Here is a 16,593-nt window from a genome sequence, read left to right on the forward strand (position 1 = left end):
CCTTTTTGTGGCTCAAATTGCACGAGTTTCTCTGTGTGAATGTCTATATTGGAAATCATGGAAAAGCCGTGCTCAATAAGGTGATGCTCTGTTTCAGTAATGCTTACGGGATTACAGGTAAATATGTAGTTCTGCTAGTATTAAAAATTGATCTATCAAATATCACATATAGCCTGTATAATATTTGCGGAAACTAATTCAAATATTTGAATACGATATATAGATATTTCAAGGCAGCTGCTTACCGCCACGTGTATGACGTGTTTTGTTGTAAGGATGAAGCCTTGTGCACTTACCTAAAAAGATAAGAAAATACATTAAGTTATTAGTAAATCGATTTATAAATTGGATTATTGTCTTAACTTAGGTTAATTTCGCGTGAATTTGTTGCTTATTGTTAAAAAAAAGTCCTAAAAGCATATTCCAAAACCTACATGTATTTATTGGCCCTTTTTAAAAGTCTGCTTTATTTTTAAGAGTAAATATACAAATATTTTTATGGCAAAATCTTGACAGCCAACTAAGTTTCCTGTCGACACTTGAGGCAGGCTCGCTACGCGGCTGCTTCGTGTCGTCCATGAGCCACCCTAGCCACCTAGTTGGTTTAATATTATTTTCTTTCATTTTGCGTTTGGGTTTTGGAATAGGATAACAACACAGGCCACTGATGTCTTTAGACATTTTCATTTTCATTAAATGCCTGCGCGACGGCTGCTGCTAGCTGCCTTCTGCTTGCCGCCTGCTGCCTCCTGTTACGCTCAAGTCGAAAGGATATTGTCTAACAACAAAAGTGGAATAAATTAATTTAGCGCATGTCCTACCCCGACTCGGCCTGGCAATGAGCTAGAAAATGAGCTGCAGAATGTGTGCAATATGTGCGTGTGCGTGTGTGTCTGCGTGGGTGTGGCATACACTTGGGCTTCCTAAACTGATAATAAGAAAATATGTGCTGCTGACAGGTGGCAAGGCTGTTTTGTCTGACATTAAATAAGCAGCCAGGCGTTTATTAAAAATAAAAAAGAAAAAAAAACTTAAAGCCTACCTTTATGCGGCAGCTGTTCGTAAACATATTATAACGTTATGTGTGTGTGCGTGTGTGCGTATGTGAGTGTGAATGCGAGTGTGTGTGCACATCAATATCCATTATAGTCAAGCATGGCTGTCAATTTCATTTTCGCCTAATTGCGCTCAATTCAGCTCGCTCAGCTCGAGAACCGACAGAGCTGAATGAGTTTTGGGGTAGAAATTTCCTCCGGCGCTTATTGCATTAATTTTTCAATAATCCTCCCAACTGAAACAAATATCTAAAGTGGCATACTTCATGGCTGATAGGGCACGCAGTAATCTTTTATTAATGCCGCCACCACGAAAAACAGAATGCGCTCAAGTGAGTTAATTAAATTTAGCCAAATAGCAGACTAGCTTAGCCAGGACATGTTCGGGCTTTAATACACATACAGAAGGTCCTAGAGTTATGCGACTATGCGATAGCTTCGCTTACATGATCGCATCTATGTGTATTGGTTGCGTTCGGACAACCCTTTTCAACCTGCCTCGGCTGGGACTTTTGCTTAATGCTTAGGCCACAAACTTTCTGGACATTTTTATTGACAGGGCAGGAAGAACCTCAAAACAAGGGTTTCCTCCTATGCCGGCGTGTACTCGTATAATTTTCTTCTGCTATTTATTTTTACTTTATTTTATTTTTTATTTTTTTTTTGTGTTTTTGTTCTTGGACTGTGGAAAGTTTGTCTGCGGCGGAAATAAGCTGGGCCCACAGACTTCTGTTTTATGCCGGAGTCAGGTCTGAGGTCTCCTGTGCCGGTGTGCGGTCAAATCTAATTTCCGCAGCTTTACTACTTTATTAAACTATTACAACTAAAGCCGAGAGCATTGCCAGCGAGCCAGTCAAGGCGACTGGTATTAAAAAAGTTATGTACATGTGCACTGCTATAAATGTATTCGCACACACATACACGCACATACGGTTGAAATGTGTTAATAAAGCACACTTGCCGCCACTTTGCCACATAATGAAACCAAATTGTGGTAGCTACGTGCTGGGGCCTCTTGGCTCCTGGAAAGTATGTTACTTCCCTTGCAAATTTAGTCGTAAGACCAGCTGGACTGAAGTCTGCTTCTATATATAGAAGCGGTTTTATTATAAAGAAGGAGTAAAAGTTATCTACAGTCAAGAAAGAAAGATCGAATTGATAATATTTTACTTGGAAGTGGAGAGAAATAAAAAACTTTATCAGTTTTTATAATGTTGTGAGAGCTTGAAAAATTAAATGCAATTTTCGGATGTGGGAAACTTAACCGTTCAAAGTTTTTATACAATTAGTAAATATTGCATAAATATTTAGAAATAATCAAATGAATCGAATATAATCAAAAAAGCCAGTGTAGTCTTGACAAAGTAAGTAGTTTATTTATGACGTGAACTAAGTCTTCAGGCAATTTGAAAATCAAAATAATCATTATCATTGGTCGAACCTCTCAGCAAAGACGTACAAAGTACAATTCTCATATCGTGCTGCATGCATACTTCGACATTAATCCAAGGGTAACAGATTTTTCCAGCTGGTCGCAACTTTTGGATACCATAAGTTGACAATATTGTGGCTTTTATGAGGCTGTCGCCTCTTACTGTCTAGGATTTCTGGTGTGTGTGTACGTTTAATTGCTTTGACCTTTGAAATGTGTTGCACAGTTTCGGGCGTGTTGCATGTTAATTAGCATTAAGCAGGAGGCGAGGCCTTTGTCAAGGCTGTCACTTGTGCGAGTGTGTGATAAAAATTTATTAGCTGCTGCCTTGGGCGGCAGTTTGGGTACTAGTTTTGTGTATGAAACTTTGGCTTTGCTGCAATTAAATTTAAGCTGCATTAAACAGCTGAGCCAAATACTCAAACACATGCACACACACACACACACACTCATACACATGAGCACACACAGGGAGAGGTACAAAGAACTTTGGACGACAAAGTTTTTGGGGGTTTTCTGGTCTATGGCAAAAGTTACCGCTGCGCCTTTTGATATGTATTTTAATTCCAGCTTGTGGGCCATTTTGCAGTCAGGCTAGGACTTCTGGCAGCAGCAGCAGCCGTAACAACAACAAGGGCGACTGGCTTAAATGGCACTTATGAGCTTATGCCACAACTTACATTATTATTATTACCGAGATTTTTCTTAATATTTTTGTTCGCCTCGCCCACGCAATAAATAGTTATGTTCAGCTCTTGTGGCTGTGTATTGACTGCAGTAAATTCGCTTCCCCTTTTCATTTTAATTAAGGCTTGCTTTATGATAGCCCGGGGTGTTTTTAATGTGCTCCGAAATTATAAAGTTTCGCCAAAGGACAGAGCACAACAAACCGGTTTCGACAAACAAAGGTCTGAAATATATATTTTAATTTAATTATCACTTTTTTCATCTGTCATTTCAATTAGTCAAACTTAAAAAACAGCTTTATTTACAACCTATTTTCGAAACATCTTTTTTTTTAAATATTTTTGATAAAACATTTATCTGCTGCGCTGCGAGCACAGCGACAATCAATCAGCATTATTTTAAATGCAATAAATTTAATGCAAATCTCATCGCTGGCTCTTCATGTAAAATTAAGCCCATGTCATAAGCGTAAAATTCAATTTGGTTTTTACAACATTTGAGCTTGTTTCATTTCGTTTCGTTTGGCTTCGTTTTGTTGTGCACATTTATTTGACAGTTTTGCAACACTCAATCAGCACTTGTTAGAACTTTCAGTCCAGTCGAGTGCTGTAAAATAAACATGAGCTGAGTTTTTCCCAGTATGAAAATGAAATTAAATTTAATAAATGCAGCTAACAAGCGTGAGTGGGCGGGCGCGGGAGAGGAAGGCGATGCGACAGGCAGCATGACATGCACTTCATAAAACTTTGCTCATATAAATTGAAATTGAAATGAAATGAAATGATGATATGTAAAAGACAGAGTTGACAACAGCGCAAGTTCACGCTGAAGTTGTGTGTGTGTGTGTGTGTGTGTGTGTGTGTCTGTGCGAGCGTGTGTTTGTCTGTGTATTGCCCGTGTGCCTATCAAACAGAAGACACAATGCCACTTGCTGTCAGTAAAAAAAAAAAAAAATTGTTGGCTAAACAACAAGTGGACCAGGAAAGGGGGACAACTCCAGGCAGGCTGGGGCCCAGTTTGGGGCACTGCAAAACAACTTAAACTGTCATTGGAAAGTTGTCAAAAAGCGTTTGCTGCTGCGAGGTATTAAGAAAGTTTTTGTTGTGTACAGCTCTCAGAGCAATTACGCAGCTCGCTACCTCGTATTTTTGCAGGAAATAAATTTTGAGTACCATGTGCGGAATTCACCTGAGTGAAACAAAATGTAGCTGCATACTTTTGGGCTGACTGTCTGAGTGGCTGACAAAGCGACGAGCAGCATGTTCGACTCCCTGGCAATGTGCAAAATTCAATTAGCTGGCCTCAAGCGCAACTGGAACGCATTCAAGCAGTTGCCACGTGGCATGCGCTGCAGTTTTAGGAATGCTTTGATAACTCGCACACACACACACACACACAGGCGCATAGAAACAATGTGAGTGCTTATTTGTGTGAGTGTGCGTCTGTGTGTGCTGCATAGCTGCTTCAATTACGCCGAATATGTCACATTAATTATTCGCATTTATGGGGTTTTCGCTGCTTTTGATAGAATACGACGAGGGGCCAGACTGCGGCGACAATGCACCAGAAATTTAAGTCTACTTTATGACAAGGATGTGTTCCTGTTGTTGTTGGTGTCTGTGCTTGACGGTCGGTACGTGTGTGTGTGTGAGCAGCATTAATTGAAATTTGTTTTTGTATGTCAGCTGCACACGAGTTGCTTCGGGAAATCTCTCTGCAGTTTGCATTTTGCGTCAATTAAAAGTTAATTTGACAAAGCGAGACATTTCAAATTAATTTTGGTGTAAACAGCGTTTTAATTCAATTTACATATGATATATAGGTGCCTGAAACCTGCCCAGGTGCATCAGAGTGTGTTCCTGGTTTAGTTTTATTAAATGCGTTCACAGTTAATTAGCCACAGAGTCTTCGACCCATATGAAATATGTAATAATTGCTTGTGTTTGGGATACAGGCTATAATTGTGTACGGTTTGGGTCACAGCTTGCACCAATGCCATGCCTTCAAGATGGGCTCATGAACTTGATTTCCGTCCTGCAAAGTCTAATTAATTTTTGGAGTCCTAAATTTTGCCTTTTGGCTGGCGATCCCTTTAAAGTTTTTAACGCCGAACACAACCAATTGAGAAAAATATAGCTTCCGTTTCTGGCTTAGGCCCGGCTATTTTAATCGAATGCCAGCAATTTGTTGCATACGTATTTAGGCCGTAATTAAAGTAGCCCCTGTCCAATCAGTGCCGTCCGTCAAATGGCCACTTGACGCCCATCGGTGTAAGTGCGTGTGATGCAATTACTTAATGACAGGTTCATGGTGGGGCAGACAGTCTGCACGACCGCCAAGTGGTTAGGCTTAATGTTTGAATTGCCGCCTCAATGCCGACTGCAACAAAGCCACGGGGGCAACAAGGCAATATGCGGCACGCAGCAGGCCACAAACAAACGGGCTCCCGAGCCGTTTTCACGTCAACTTATGCCAGCAGACTGTCAGCAACAGGACTCGGTCAGGGCTGGTATTGCTGCTACTGCAACTGCAACTGCTACTGCTACTGCTTCTGCTACTGCTACTGCTACTTATGCAAATGCTTAGCAGCACGGCTGCCACTTGCCACTTGCTCTTGCCACTTGACGGCCGTTGTTGCTCATGTATAGAAAGTTTGATTACCGCCATCATTGCAGGCACCTAAAGAGTGCCACAGACAAGTGTGGGCGTAGGTTGGTTGGCTGTTTCTCTTTCAAATACCGCCCATCCCCGCTGCCGCTGCTTCAGCCTCTGCTTCTGCTTCTGCCCAGCTGTTATTGTTGTTCGTCCCATTCTTTTGCTACTGCTGCTGTTACCTCCACATTCACCACATTTGCCGCCACATGCATCATCATTTGCATACATTTTCAGTTCGCCAGTCATCCACCCAGCCAGCCAGTCAGTCAGTCAGTCAGTCAACTCTTGCTTGTCCTTTGCCTTCATTACTTGCTTGCACCGTTTACACATTTGATTTGCCACCCGCTGCCGCATGCCACTGTCCCAGCCCCTGTTCGCAGCCCACAGCCGCGTGGCTTGACTCGATTTTCTTTGAATATAATTCGCAGCAGCGAGAAAAAATTGACGTTGATGGATTTTGGCACTTACACAGAAGACTAGCGCCCTGTCACTACGCCAAAAACTTCGTTGCCTGACTGGCTGACTGACTTTGAAGCGCATTTTAATGAAGAATGATATGTTCGCATTGCCATCGCCATCAGACCACATCAGAGCCCATCAGGCCATATCGGGCCACATCAGAGCCCACAACAGCCGCCAGCACGCGGACCACAAAACCACATCAACTGACAGTTTTCGCGGCTTTGAACTTTTCCCTGTCGAAGGGCGACATCGACAAGTTTTTGCTTGTCTTTTTGAGCAACAACAGGGAGAAGAGAAAAAAGTCGAGATCGGCAAATTATTCTTATAGCTGTTTTGTCATCATGTTGTCTGCAAGTTTCTGTAGGCTGAGAAATATATAAAAATGTGATTTTACATAAATTTATTGGCTCATCCTTGTAAAATTTGACAGCAATTCGATTTAGCTGTTAGATAATGATTGGATTATTGCGGAAATAAATAAGCGGCTAAGAATATGCTACATGATAATTTACTTTCTCGGTTTGAGGACTGAGTTAGAAAACGTATTGAGTAGAAACTGAGAACGAGGAATAAGTTGGGCTCCACATTTTTGATTTTGAAAACCGACTCAAATCTAAATAGGATTTTTTTCTTATTTTGCATATACTATGAATCATGTGCAAGCTTGTTATTTTAATGTGGCCCGAAAGCAATATAAAAAGTACAAAAACAAACAAACTGTTGAAAAGTGTCGCTGGTTAGTGCCACGCCCACTGTTTGTTGGCCAGCTGCTCGCTCACAGGCGCTGGCAGCGGCGCCTTTTCATGCATATCAAAATGGCAACAATAAACGGCAACAAAAGAACAACAATAACAAACATTAACATACAACAATAGGCGATGCCGACAGCGGCAGTCAAATGTTGCAAATGTAAGCAAAATAAATGTGTGTGTGTGTGTGTGTATATGTGAATGTGTGCGGACACACACCCGATGTGTGCGTGTGTGTGTGTGCGCGCAAAACCAAAACTTTTGACATAATAAAATGAAATGTTATTGTTAAAAAGTTACTTGCATATTAAAACAAACGCAACTTTTTTCCTAACGTTTTTTTGTTTTTACTTTCTTTGTTGTTTTTTTCTGCTGTGTGAGTGTGTAAAAATATGCACACAAATACACAGAAACACATTCACATAAATGCAAATGGGCAGCGTGTGAGCGTGCAAGCAGCGCCGTGTGGAAAAGCAAACAACTTTAATTGAACTGTTTACCCGATTTTTATTTTATTATGTATGCCAACAATACGAATTCTAGAATTCTGGAAACGCTGCTTGCCAAGCTGTTTAATTATAATGGTTATGTTTGTGATGATTATTTGGCTCGTTGCACAGCTGCTAAAATGTTACCAGGGCCATTCCAGCTGGCTTTTTATCTGACAGCCAGCTAACAAAAGCACGTAAGTGCCCAATCTGGGCCAGTGTGTGTGTGAGTGAGTGTGTTTGTGTGTTTTGCAGCAATGCTGCAACTAGTATCAGCTGCTGCTGAGCGAATAATTTGCTATGATTCGAGTTGCAACCTGAACAAAAGATGCAAGAAATGTGTAGCATACTTTTGAGCGAGCGCAACTTCAATGATATTCATGTACACAAAAGGAAATTTATATTGTGCTTAAGTTTGATTCGTATATATATTTAAAATAACCTAAATAAAAATGAATTTGCTTTTTCCATTTCGTGACCTTTTCCTTAGCTGGGTTATATCTTCAGGAATAAACTTACTTAAACGCACTTGGATATAGCTTATGAGAGTTAAAGTCATATATTGAATTACCACTACATATCAAAATAAACTATTAAAAACGTCAACACAATGAAAACTGGCAAACAACAAATAACGAGCTCAACACGTTACGTATACTTAATATTGAAATAATTATGTTTCAGCACACACTGTGACTGTGGGGCGTACTTACCTTTGCTAGCACCGTCCGGGCCACGCAATATGGTGCACTCCTCTATAGTGCCAAAAGGATGAAATATTTGTCTAACATCATCTTCGGTTTGTTGTTTGCTGAGCATGCCAACGAACAGCTTGCGATCTAAATGCTCTGTTTTGTTTTTGTTTGTTTTTTAATTTTTTTTTTTTTTTTGTTTTGATTTTTTTTGTCGTTGTATCAAAAGAGGCAGCAAAATGGAAGAGTGGCATGTGTGAAAATCAAATTGTAAAAGCCATAGCATTAGAAAGAAGTTGGCCAATAATGCAAATCAAGCGAAAGTTACCGAAAAATGTCAGAAACGTAAACGGAAATAGAAAAAAAGTTAATACCGAAAAAAATCAGGCCATATGAGCGTCATAATATATATGTGACATATATAAAGATGTAAATGCAACAAAGTTACACATTACGCAACAGTTTTGTAACGAGTAACAAACGCAGCAGGCACATTGAATAAAATTTAGTTTAATTTATTGTTATTTTTTTCAAAAATTGTAACGAGCGCAAAATTACCAAACAAATAATTAAAAACAAATATATAAAGTTAAACCGAAGTTATAATCAAAGCAACAACATTTAGTTAACGAAGTTTATTATATTTTGGTTTTGTATTGGTGTTGGTTTTGATTTTGACACCAAAGGAGCAAATACAATTACAACATTTATTAATGTGGAGGGGATTATAAGGAGTTTTTCAATTTCGGAATTGGCAACGTTTTGCAATATGCCAAGGGTTTTGTTTTTTTTTTTTGTTTGTTTTTGTGTTTTGTTGCAAGGGTTGCATTAACAAATTTTGGTTTATTAAATTGAAAAGCAAGAAAATTAAATTTAAAATATAAAATAAACATTGTCAGTATTCCAATTTTGCCAATTTTGATGTTTTTTTTTGTTTTCAATTATTTATATATACGTAAATACATATATAAATGTATATATATATATTTATTTTTTTTTTTATAAAGAGCACGAACAAGTGTTACATAAAAAGGAAAGAAAAGAAGATAAAAATGGGTGATATTTAGTAAAATTGTCGCACTTTTTTTTTTTTTGGTTTTTATGTAACTTACAACTTACAAAATGGAAAATTTCTTATTACAATAAGTATAACAATTAGCTAAATATATATATGTATATGTTTATATGGAGCACTATACGTACACGTACACGCACACGCAGATACATACATACGAACTGACCACACACGACAGAGCTACAAGTTATATAGACATTAAAAGGTAAATAACATATTAGCCACTACTTGGAAAAATATTGTATATTTATAAAACTATATGTATACATAATAAGAATAGCGATTCAGAGGTTTAAACCATAAATATTGGCAGCTTAACGGGTGCGTACATATTGTAATACCTGGCGGGGGTTACTTCTAATTTAATTAACAGAATCTTTGGCTTAGCCTAAAAACTTGACTCGTACATATTGAACAACTAAACTGGTTATCGGCAACAGCATAAAGCGCCTTAGCTAAAAGTCTCAACTGCAAACCAAAAGCGTATCGCACACTTATTTGCAGTTCCAATCCCAAATCCCAACTGGGTCTCATATCGAAAATTGAGCGTTCAATTATTGCCAAAACCCTTGGCACACACACACAGAGAATATCAAGAGATGATTGTGGTAGAGGCAGAGGCAAGCCGAAAGGCAGCTGCTGCTGTTGTCGCGTTAAAGTGGCAAAAGCAATCGAAGTAGAAAATAACTAATACGACACGTTAGCCGGCCGTGCAGACTCAACTGGCCTGCAGGCAATTGTCTTGCCGGGGCGTAAGCCTAATGGCATTTGTGTCCCCAACTGAACCTGCCCCCAACCAAAGCAACTTCCACCTACTCAACTGGGGCTAAGCACGTGCAATAAGCCAAACAACGCCGCTGGCATGCTAAACAACAAAAAGGGGGCCTAAGTGGCAACGATATGGGGCCAAAAGGGTTGCCCACATAAGGTCGAAAGGGGCGAGCTTAATAAAAATGTAAAGCACGTGGAGCACACTCAAAAGGCAACAAGGACTAAAGGTGCAGGTAAAAATAGTGCAGCGCACACACACAAACACACACGCTTACATGCGAAATGGCATAGTTCAACTGGCTGTTAACAGTTGCGGCGCCAAAAAGCAGACAATGTAGAATAAAAAGTGAATAGAAAAGGCAAAAGAAACCACTCGGTCGACAGGACAGGACTCGGTGGAACAGGCCAAAAAGGATTTGCACGATGTTTAGTCGCTGTTGCAGCAATTTTCCACTATTACCCAGTCACAGGTGCTGGCGGCCGCAGGACGATGGCAACATGACGGCATAAAATGCACACAATTTTCAGTGATTCCTTTTTGGCCCGGGCCAAAAGGCCAAGCCGAAGCGAAAGCTAAAGGAAAAGCAAAAGCAGTGAAAATAATATTAAAGGCCATTAGGCTCATATAGACAAGTTAAGTGGCTCTTTTTAGTGTCGCCCGTGCGCCTGCCAGCCCCCTTTTGCTCTGTTTGCTCTCGGCTCTAGCTTACATGTGCGCCATACGAGTGTGTGTTGGCAGTTTTTAGATTTTATTTTATGCCTCGGCTGTTGCCAAGGCAAAAGAAGTCATTAACGTGTCGTTGTCTTTGATGCTCATGCTCGAGCAGGAGCAGCAGCGGCGGCAGCGGCAACAGCAGCAGCAAAACCAAAAAGAAAGCCAAATTAAATTAGTTAACCACATGGCAACTTTTGTCTGCAGGGCGACACAGAGCAGACAGCAGATGGGAGGTTGTCAGAGCTGCATGGAGGTACCACTAATTGTTGCATGTTATGTTTTTGCTTATCTTTGGGGCTGCCCCCGAGCGCAGTCAGCTCGAAATGCGCCCTAGACAAGTAATTGTATTTTAAATGTTAGCCAAAGGTGAAAAGGCCAGCCAGCAATGTCGCGTCTATAAATTATACAAGAAATGGTTAACAAAAGAGCGAGAAAGCAATAAATGAGAATCTGTTGTAGCAAAAGAGTCGCTGACAAAGCTCAAAGCTCATGTGTTTCCTGCTACATTTTTCCCTGATATTTTTTCTTTGCCTTTTTTCACTTTTTTTTTGTTCGTTTATTTTTACAGCTGCCTTTTGGCTGGGCACTTTTGCCAATTGACATGTAAATTGACATTTAATGGTTGCTAATGAGCGTCTGAGGATTAGTTTCTTTCATCCAGGCAACGCGACAAGCCGAGCACTGGCAGGACGCAGTTATTTGCATAGGTGCCACAGGGAATGGGGAATTGAGAGAGAGCTGAGTTTAATGCGAGGATTAGGGACTGTAGCTAATAATGAGCCCCCAGTTATTCTTGATGTATAAAGTATTTGAGGTATAAGCATACATAATACAAATAAAAATAATAATGCCCGCTTTCTTTTTGCTTATTTTGTTACTTTAACTCATAATTGCGTTAGCCACTTAGAGTTATTAATAAATCCAGCTGACATTGCCGCTGACAATATTTTTGCAATTTAAAGCCTTTAACATGGCAAACAAGTTTCTGCAAAATTGTAGCTAATAAATCATTAAGCAAACAAATAAATACTCCATTAATTTTCACAGCTTAGCACACAACGAACGCAAAAACCCCACAGAGGACGTTGCACAAGTAATTTGAAAGCTGCTTCTTGAAATCGCCTGCTAATGCGACCAATTCATATTGAAAACTCTTAATCAGATTATGATGGATGGCTGCCGGAGCAGCTATGCAGACCTCAAATGCAATGTAAATATATTTTAGTTATTAATTATTTTGTGGGCATTTTGAATCGGAAAAGCAAAAGCTGTTTTCCAATTACAAGTTGAGACCGGAGCGAGGACTCGTCCTTAGTTGCGGCTCCAATAACATTTGTTTAGCAAAAATTGATTGAAATATGAGTATGAATAACACAAACACAATATCCCAGCCCACGCTTGTGTCTGTGTACCTGTATCTATATCTGTATCTGCTTTCGTCTATGTTTATTTTGACATAAATTATTGAAATTGTAATTACTTAGGCCAGGAATGGGGAAATGAGCAAAGTCGCATATTAAGTAGTATTTGACAGCGTTTTAATTTTATTCCTGCCGTTTTTTGCTAATGCAAATTTAATTAGTTACGCTGCCCGTAAACATGTTTCTTGGCTTTAGTTTTACATGTGCACTTTATATACCTCTTAAGTGCTTTGATTGATGATGATAGAATTGCATTAACTACGCGTAACGGACTAATTAATATGCAATTCTTTATTATGATTGGTCAGGGCATGGGATTACATTAGCAAAAACAAATACACAAATCGATCTCAAAGTATTCCATAAGAAACGAATCGTCAGTTAGTAACTGGCCCCCAATCAAATCAAAAGATATGATATCTAACTAATGTTTATGTATAGAAATTTGAGCTTAGTTAAGGGATAATTACCGGCTGTCTATCAACATTCCACAGCCACGCCCAGTCGCTGCAGGCGCAGGCATTCTGAAACCATTTTTATGGCTCGCATCAGCACAGTCTGCCTGGCATCCTGGCACTCCAGAATCCTGGCAGGCTGCCTGCCCAGCCGTCGAGGTGTCAGTATTTATACAGCAAATAAGCTAAATTTTTCCTTTATGACTCCCACAACGGGCAAACAGTTGGTGGATGAATGCGAATGCGAGTGCCGGCATCGTCGCCAGACAATTGTGTGGCAATTGTCAAAAGTCTGCCCTGTCAAATGGCAGGAATTGCTATTCCGCACTCCACACTGCACCCTTCCATACCCGAACCACCGTCTAAACTTGGGCTGACGTTTATATATGACTAGTGATAAGTCAGCGTCAGCCAAGACGTTGACACCAAGTGCAAGTGGGGTCCCGGCTATGCGGCCGAAGTTCTCTCTGGCTGTTTCGTGTTTCATTATGCGCTTTGTTGTTGTTATGATGCCATGGAATCCTTTGGGTCTCTTTGGGGCCTTAAAGCGCTCAGTTTATTTGTCAGTTTGAAATTTACAGTAATAAGCCCAAAGTTGAGCATAGGCTAGGGACACGAATGACAACGATGGCGTGCAAATGACATGTAGAGCCGAGAATAGCAACAGCCCGGGCATAAAACATCTTTGCCATGGTCTGGAATGGGTGGGAGGGAGCGGGAGAGGCCTATCAGCTACAGCTGAACTCAGAAGTAAATTAGTTATTAGCGTTGTAAGTAGTTCAAAAGTTCCATAGAGTTTTGACTTTTGTAGAGTTTACAGCATCGGCATTGGCATTGGCATGCCGAAAACGAGCGCTAAAATGCGCCTAATTGTTAATTAGTGTCAGCGTGAATTAGTATTTACATCGTGGCAGCAGACAGTCAAACGGACCGTCAGACAGTTTTGGGGTAGAGGCCGCAAAGCATTTCAATGGACGATTTTTCTCTTTTAGGCGTTTTACATGGCAAGCCGAAGTTTTTGGCTTGGGCGCACAACGGAAATTGTACAAAAGTCAGCACCAGAGATCCGAGAAAGACGCGCCAAAAGTTTGTCTTTAGACTCTCCTCTCTACTCTGTGGTATTGAAGTGTTAATTAATATTGAAAAGGATCAACTTTTGTGTGACTTTGGCTTTGTGTGCAAAGCCAAGCAAATGAAAATTGAAAAGGATTCCATGGAGACTCACAATGATGGGGTTAAGAATACACCAAATTCGAGTTACTCATGAATTTCTTTTAGTTGCGACTTGAGCTGAAAGTGTTTCATAGAAAATACATTGCTACACATAATGTGCAGACTGTAAAAATTGCAAATGCTTTTGCTGTCTGAGAAGAGTCCTTATAAACAAGCTTGGGATACTATTTCTTGAATAATAGCTCAGCTTCATTTTAAAATTATAAATACCATAAGGGCATTCACAGCCTGTCAGATCCCAAAGTTCGCCTTGCAAGGGCATCGGAATTGACTTTCTTTTTGCATTTTTGGACAGGACCCGGCAATAAATATGCAGCAGCGGCAGCTTGCTGGAAAGTGGGCGAATGAATCTGAATGGAGAAGGCAATCTTGACATGCCATTAACATTTCATGTGCACCTTGCCGTTGTCTTTTACCAGCCGCCAAAGGCGATGGCGCTTTGCAGCTGCACCCACAGTCGGAGCTGCAGCCGCAGCCGCAGCCGGCGTTGGCTATCACACTAAAAGTCAATATAAAGTAAAATTTTTTTTATGACCTCTGGATTATCATTTTGCGCTGCAGCTTGACATGAAATTGGCTGCACTGTGGGTAACCAGAAATTGGCTATAAAAGCAAAGAACGACGACCAAAAGGTGCTCGCATCTCTCGCTGTCTTCCCCTCCCCCTCCCCCTACCCGACTCCTCTATCCTGTCGACGTTCTATAAAAAATATAGAAATTTTTATTTTAAGTAGTGACGCGTCAGGGATAATGTTAATGGCACATAGCATTTTCATTTCAAACGCATAAAAGTGTCCAACGTCTGTCCACGGGAAATGTTTAAAAAAGAAGAAGAAGAGGAAGTACAGGAATATGAGAAAAACGAGGGCTGCAAAGCAGTGCAAAAGAAATGTCAACCCACTGCGCCTGGATGACTCTTTGTGGCTGTCGCTTTATGTGCGCAGATTTTCCATTTTTATATATACACATATATTTGTATATAAGTATATGCATATATATAAAAATATAAATGTGTGTACATTTAATAAGGGGAACGCATATCTCTCACGATAAAGTGGAATTTAAAGTTTATGAGCTAGACAGAAGGACTCACAGGACTCGACACACGACGGGTGCCCGTCGCATATGCCGTATGCTTTATAATTATATGGCCGGCATTTTTTTATAGCTCAACGAATGTTATGTGCGCTTTGACCCGGCCAGCCTGAAGGGAAGAAGGGCCGTTGCCCATGAATTGAGCCTTGGATGTGGCTGAAGATTGCTTGTAATAGGCAATAGACGGGCACATAAATTCCAGCAATGAAAACGGCCACAGGAACTGTTATGAAGAAATGGGAGTGCGAGACTTCAAGTGACAAGTCCAGAGTTCTGCACTTAAGAAGTATCTTTCAGTTGCGTTAAGTTATAAATGTTGCTGTGGTTGGGCTACAAACTAAACTTATCGAGTACCTAACGCAGTAAATCAAGCATGTAGTATTATCAGACAAATAGTAATATGTAAATAATACGTATATAAAAAATAATAATATCGTATTCAAAGACTAAGAGGGCATATATAACTTCTTAACTTATCGACTAATTGCTAACATTTATGTCACACATACAACACTTTATTAAATGTATTACATAATATGCTTACGTTTAGAAACTTTGTATACCGCGCTCTGCTGCACTTTTATACTCGGAACGGGTGCTCGGTAGCTCTGTGGAATGCGTGCGGGGTTGCTTTAAACTGGTTTTAGTTTGGGGCTTATTGCGTTGTACTTGGCTATTCAATGACCTGGTATAATTGATATCCCTGTAGTCTTATTGAAATCTTAATTGCTTAAGTCACTAAATACTTTAACACATTAAGAGAATCTACACAGGAGTTCAGGTTAATGTTTGTGTAAAGCTAAAGAAAGCTCTGTCTACATTCAGGCACGCGTTTGCAAACTAAGTTTTTAGTTGTTAGTTTTAATTGATCGCTTCTTAACGAAACTTTGCACTACGCGGCGTATGTGCGATAATCAACAATTATTTGCCCTACAACTGTTTATATAGGCAGATAAGTTCTAAGCCACAATTGTTTGCATCTTACTGTAAGTTCGTGTAACTTTAAGCTTGGAGTCGGCTGTCAGCTTATTTTTTATGTACGTCTGCTAAACGGCTTTTAACTTTTTTAAATTCTCTATATAATAGTATATTGTATTATTGTGTTTGGTTTTTATTGCACATTCCAATCAATGTCGTCAAGAGCATCCATTTCTCAGTATCTCAGCTGCTGTCTTTAGTTCAATGTCTTCATTTCGCGTGCTAAAATTTTCATTTTCGGTTTTATTTTTTCATTTTTTTTTCGTATTTATAAAGTTTTGATGTATTTTGACGTTTGACGAAAAAAGAGAGAAAAAAGAAAGAGAAAAAGAAGGAATAAATAAAATTTTTATAATCTCCGTTGTTGTTGGAAGGTGTAAATGTTGTTGCTTACTTTTAATTTATTTATTTAGAGTTGTTTATGTTTTTAAATTCATTTTGTTTGCACTACGGAAATTGGAGCAACGCAAATTACGCACAACAGAAAATGTTTACGTGTCAATAACAATAACAAATTGCATTTTACTTATTTATTTTGATGTTTCTTTTCTTTTTAATTTCCTAATTTGGGTAAATAAGAAGAGAGCACAACATTGAGCATAAGTTTGCATATGCTGCTAATAAATATATA

The 16,593-nt window shown here is 39.6% G+C and overlaps 1 protein-coding gene across 8 annotated transcripts in view; it reads right to left on the reverse strand.

Annotated features, from left to right (window-relative positions):
* LOC115770040 (CUGBP Elav-like family member 4) overlaps positions 1 to 16,593 on the reverse strand; it is a 163,698-nt gene that overhangs the window by 78,314 nt on the left and 68,791 nt on the right. The window contains exons 1-3 of one of the 8 annotated variants that reach the window (XM_030715112.1): positions 15,970 to 16,230; positions 15,529 to 15,669; positions 8,242 to 8,376 (exon numbers count right to left, since the gene is read on the reverse strand). The exons of 2 other annotated variants lie outside the window; for them this stretch is intronic. In XM_030715112.1, coding sequence (XP_030570972.1) covers positions 8,242 to 8,347 — 106 coding nt within the window. In that variant the 5' untranslated portion in view covers positions 8,348 to 8,376; positions 15,529 to 15,669; positions 15,970 to 16,230. Of the gene's footprint in view, positions 1 to 296; positions 404 to 434; positions 491 to 8,241; positions 8,377 to 15,528; positions 16,231 to 16,593 lie in introns of those variants that run through there. 5 more of the 8 variants (XM_030715111.1, XM_030715117.1, XM_030715116.1 and 2 more) reach the window with 5 other exon arrangements.

Source organism: Drosophila novamexicana, unplaced genomic scaffold (assembly GCF_003285875.2).
Source record: "Drosophila novamexicana strain 15010-1031.04,08,12 unplaced genomic scaffold, DnovRS2.1 tig00004555-arrow-pilon, whole genome shotgun sequence".
In the NCBI taxonomy this organism is placed as follows: Eukaryota; Metazoa; Arthropoda; class Insecta; order Diptera; family Drosophilidae; genus Drosophila; species Drosophila novamexicana.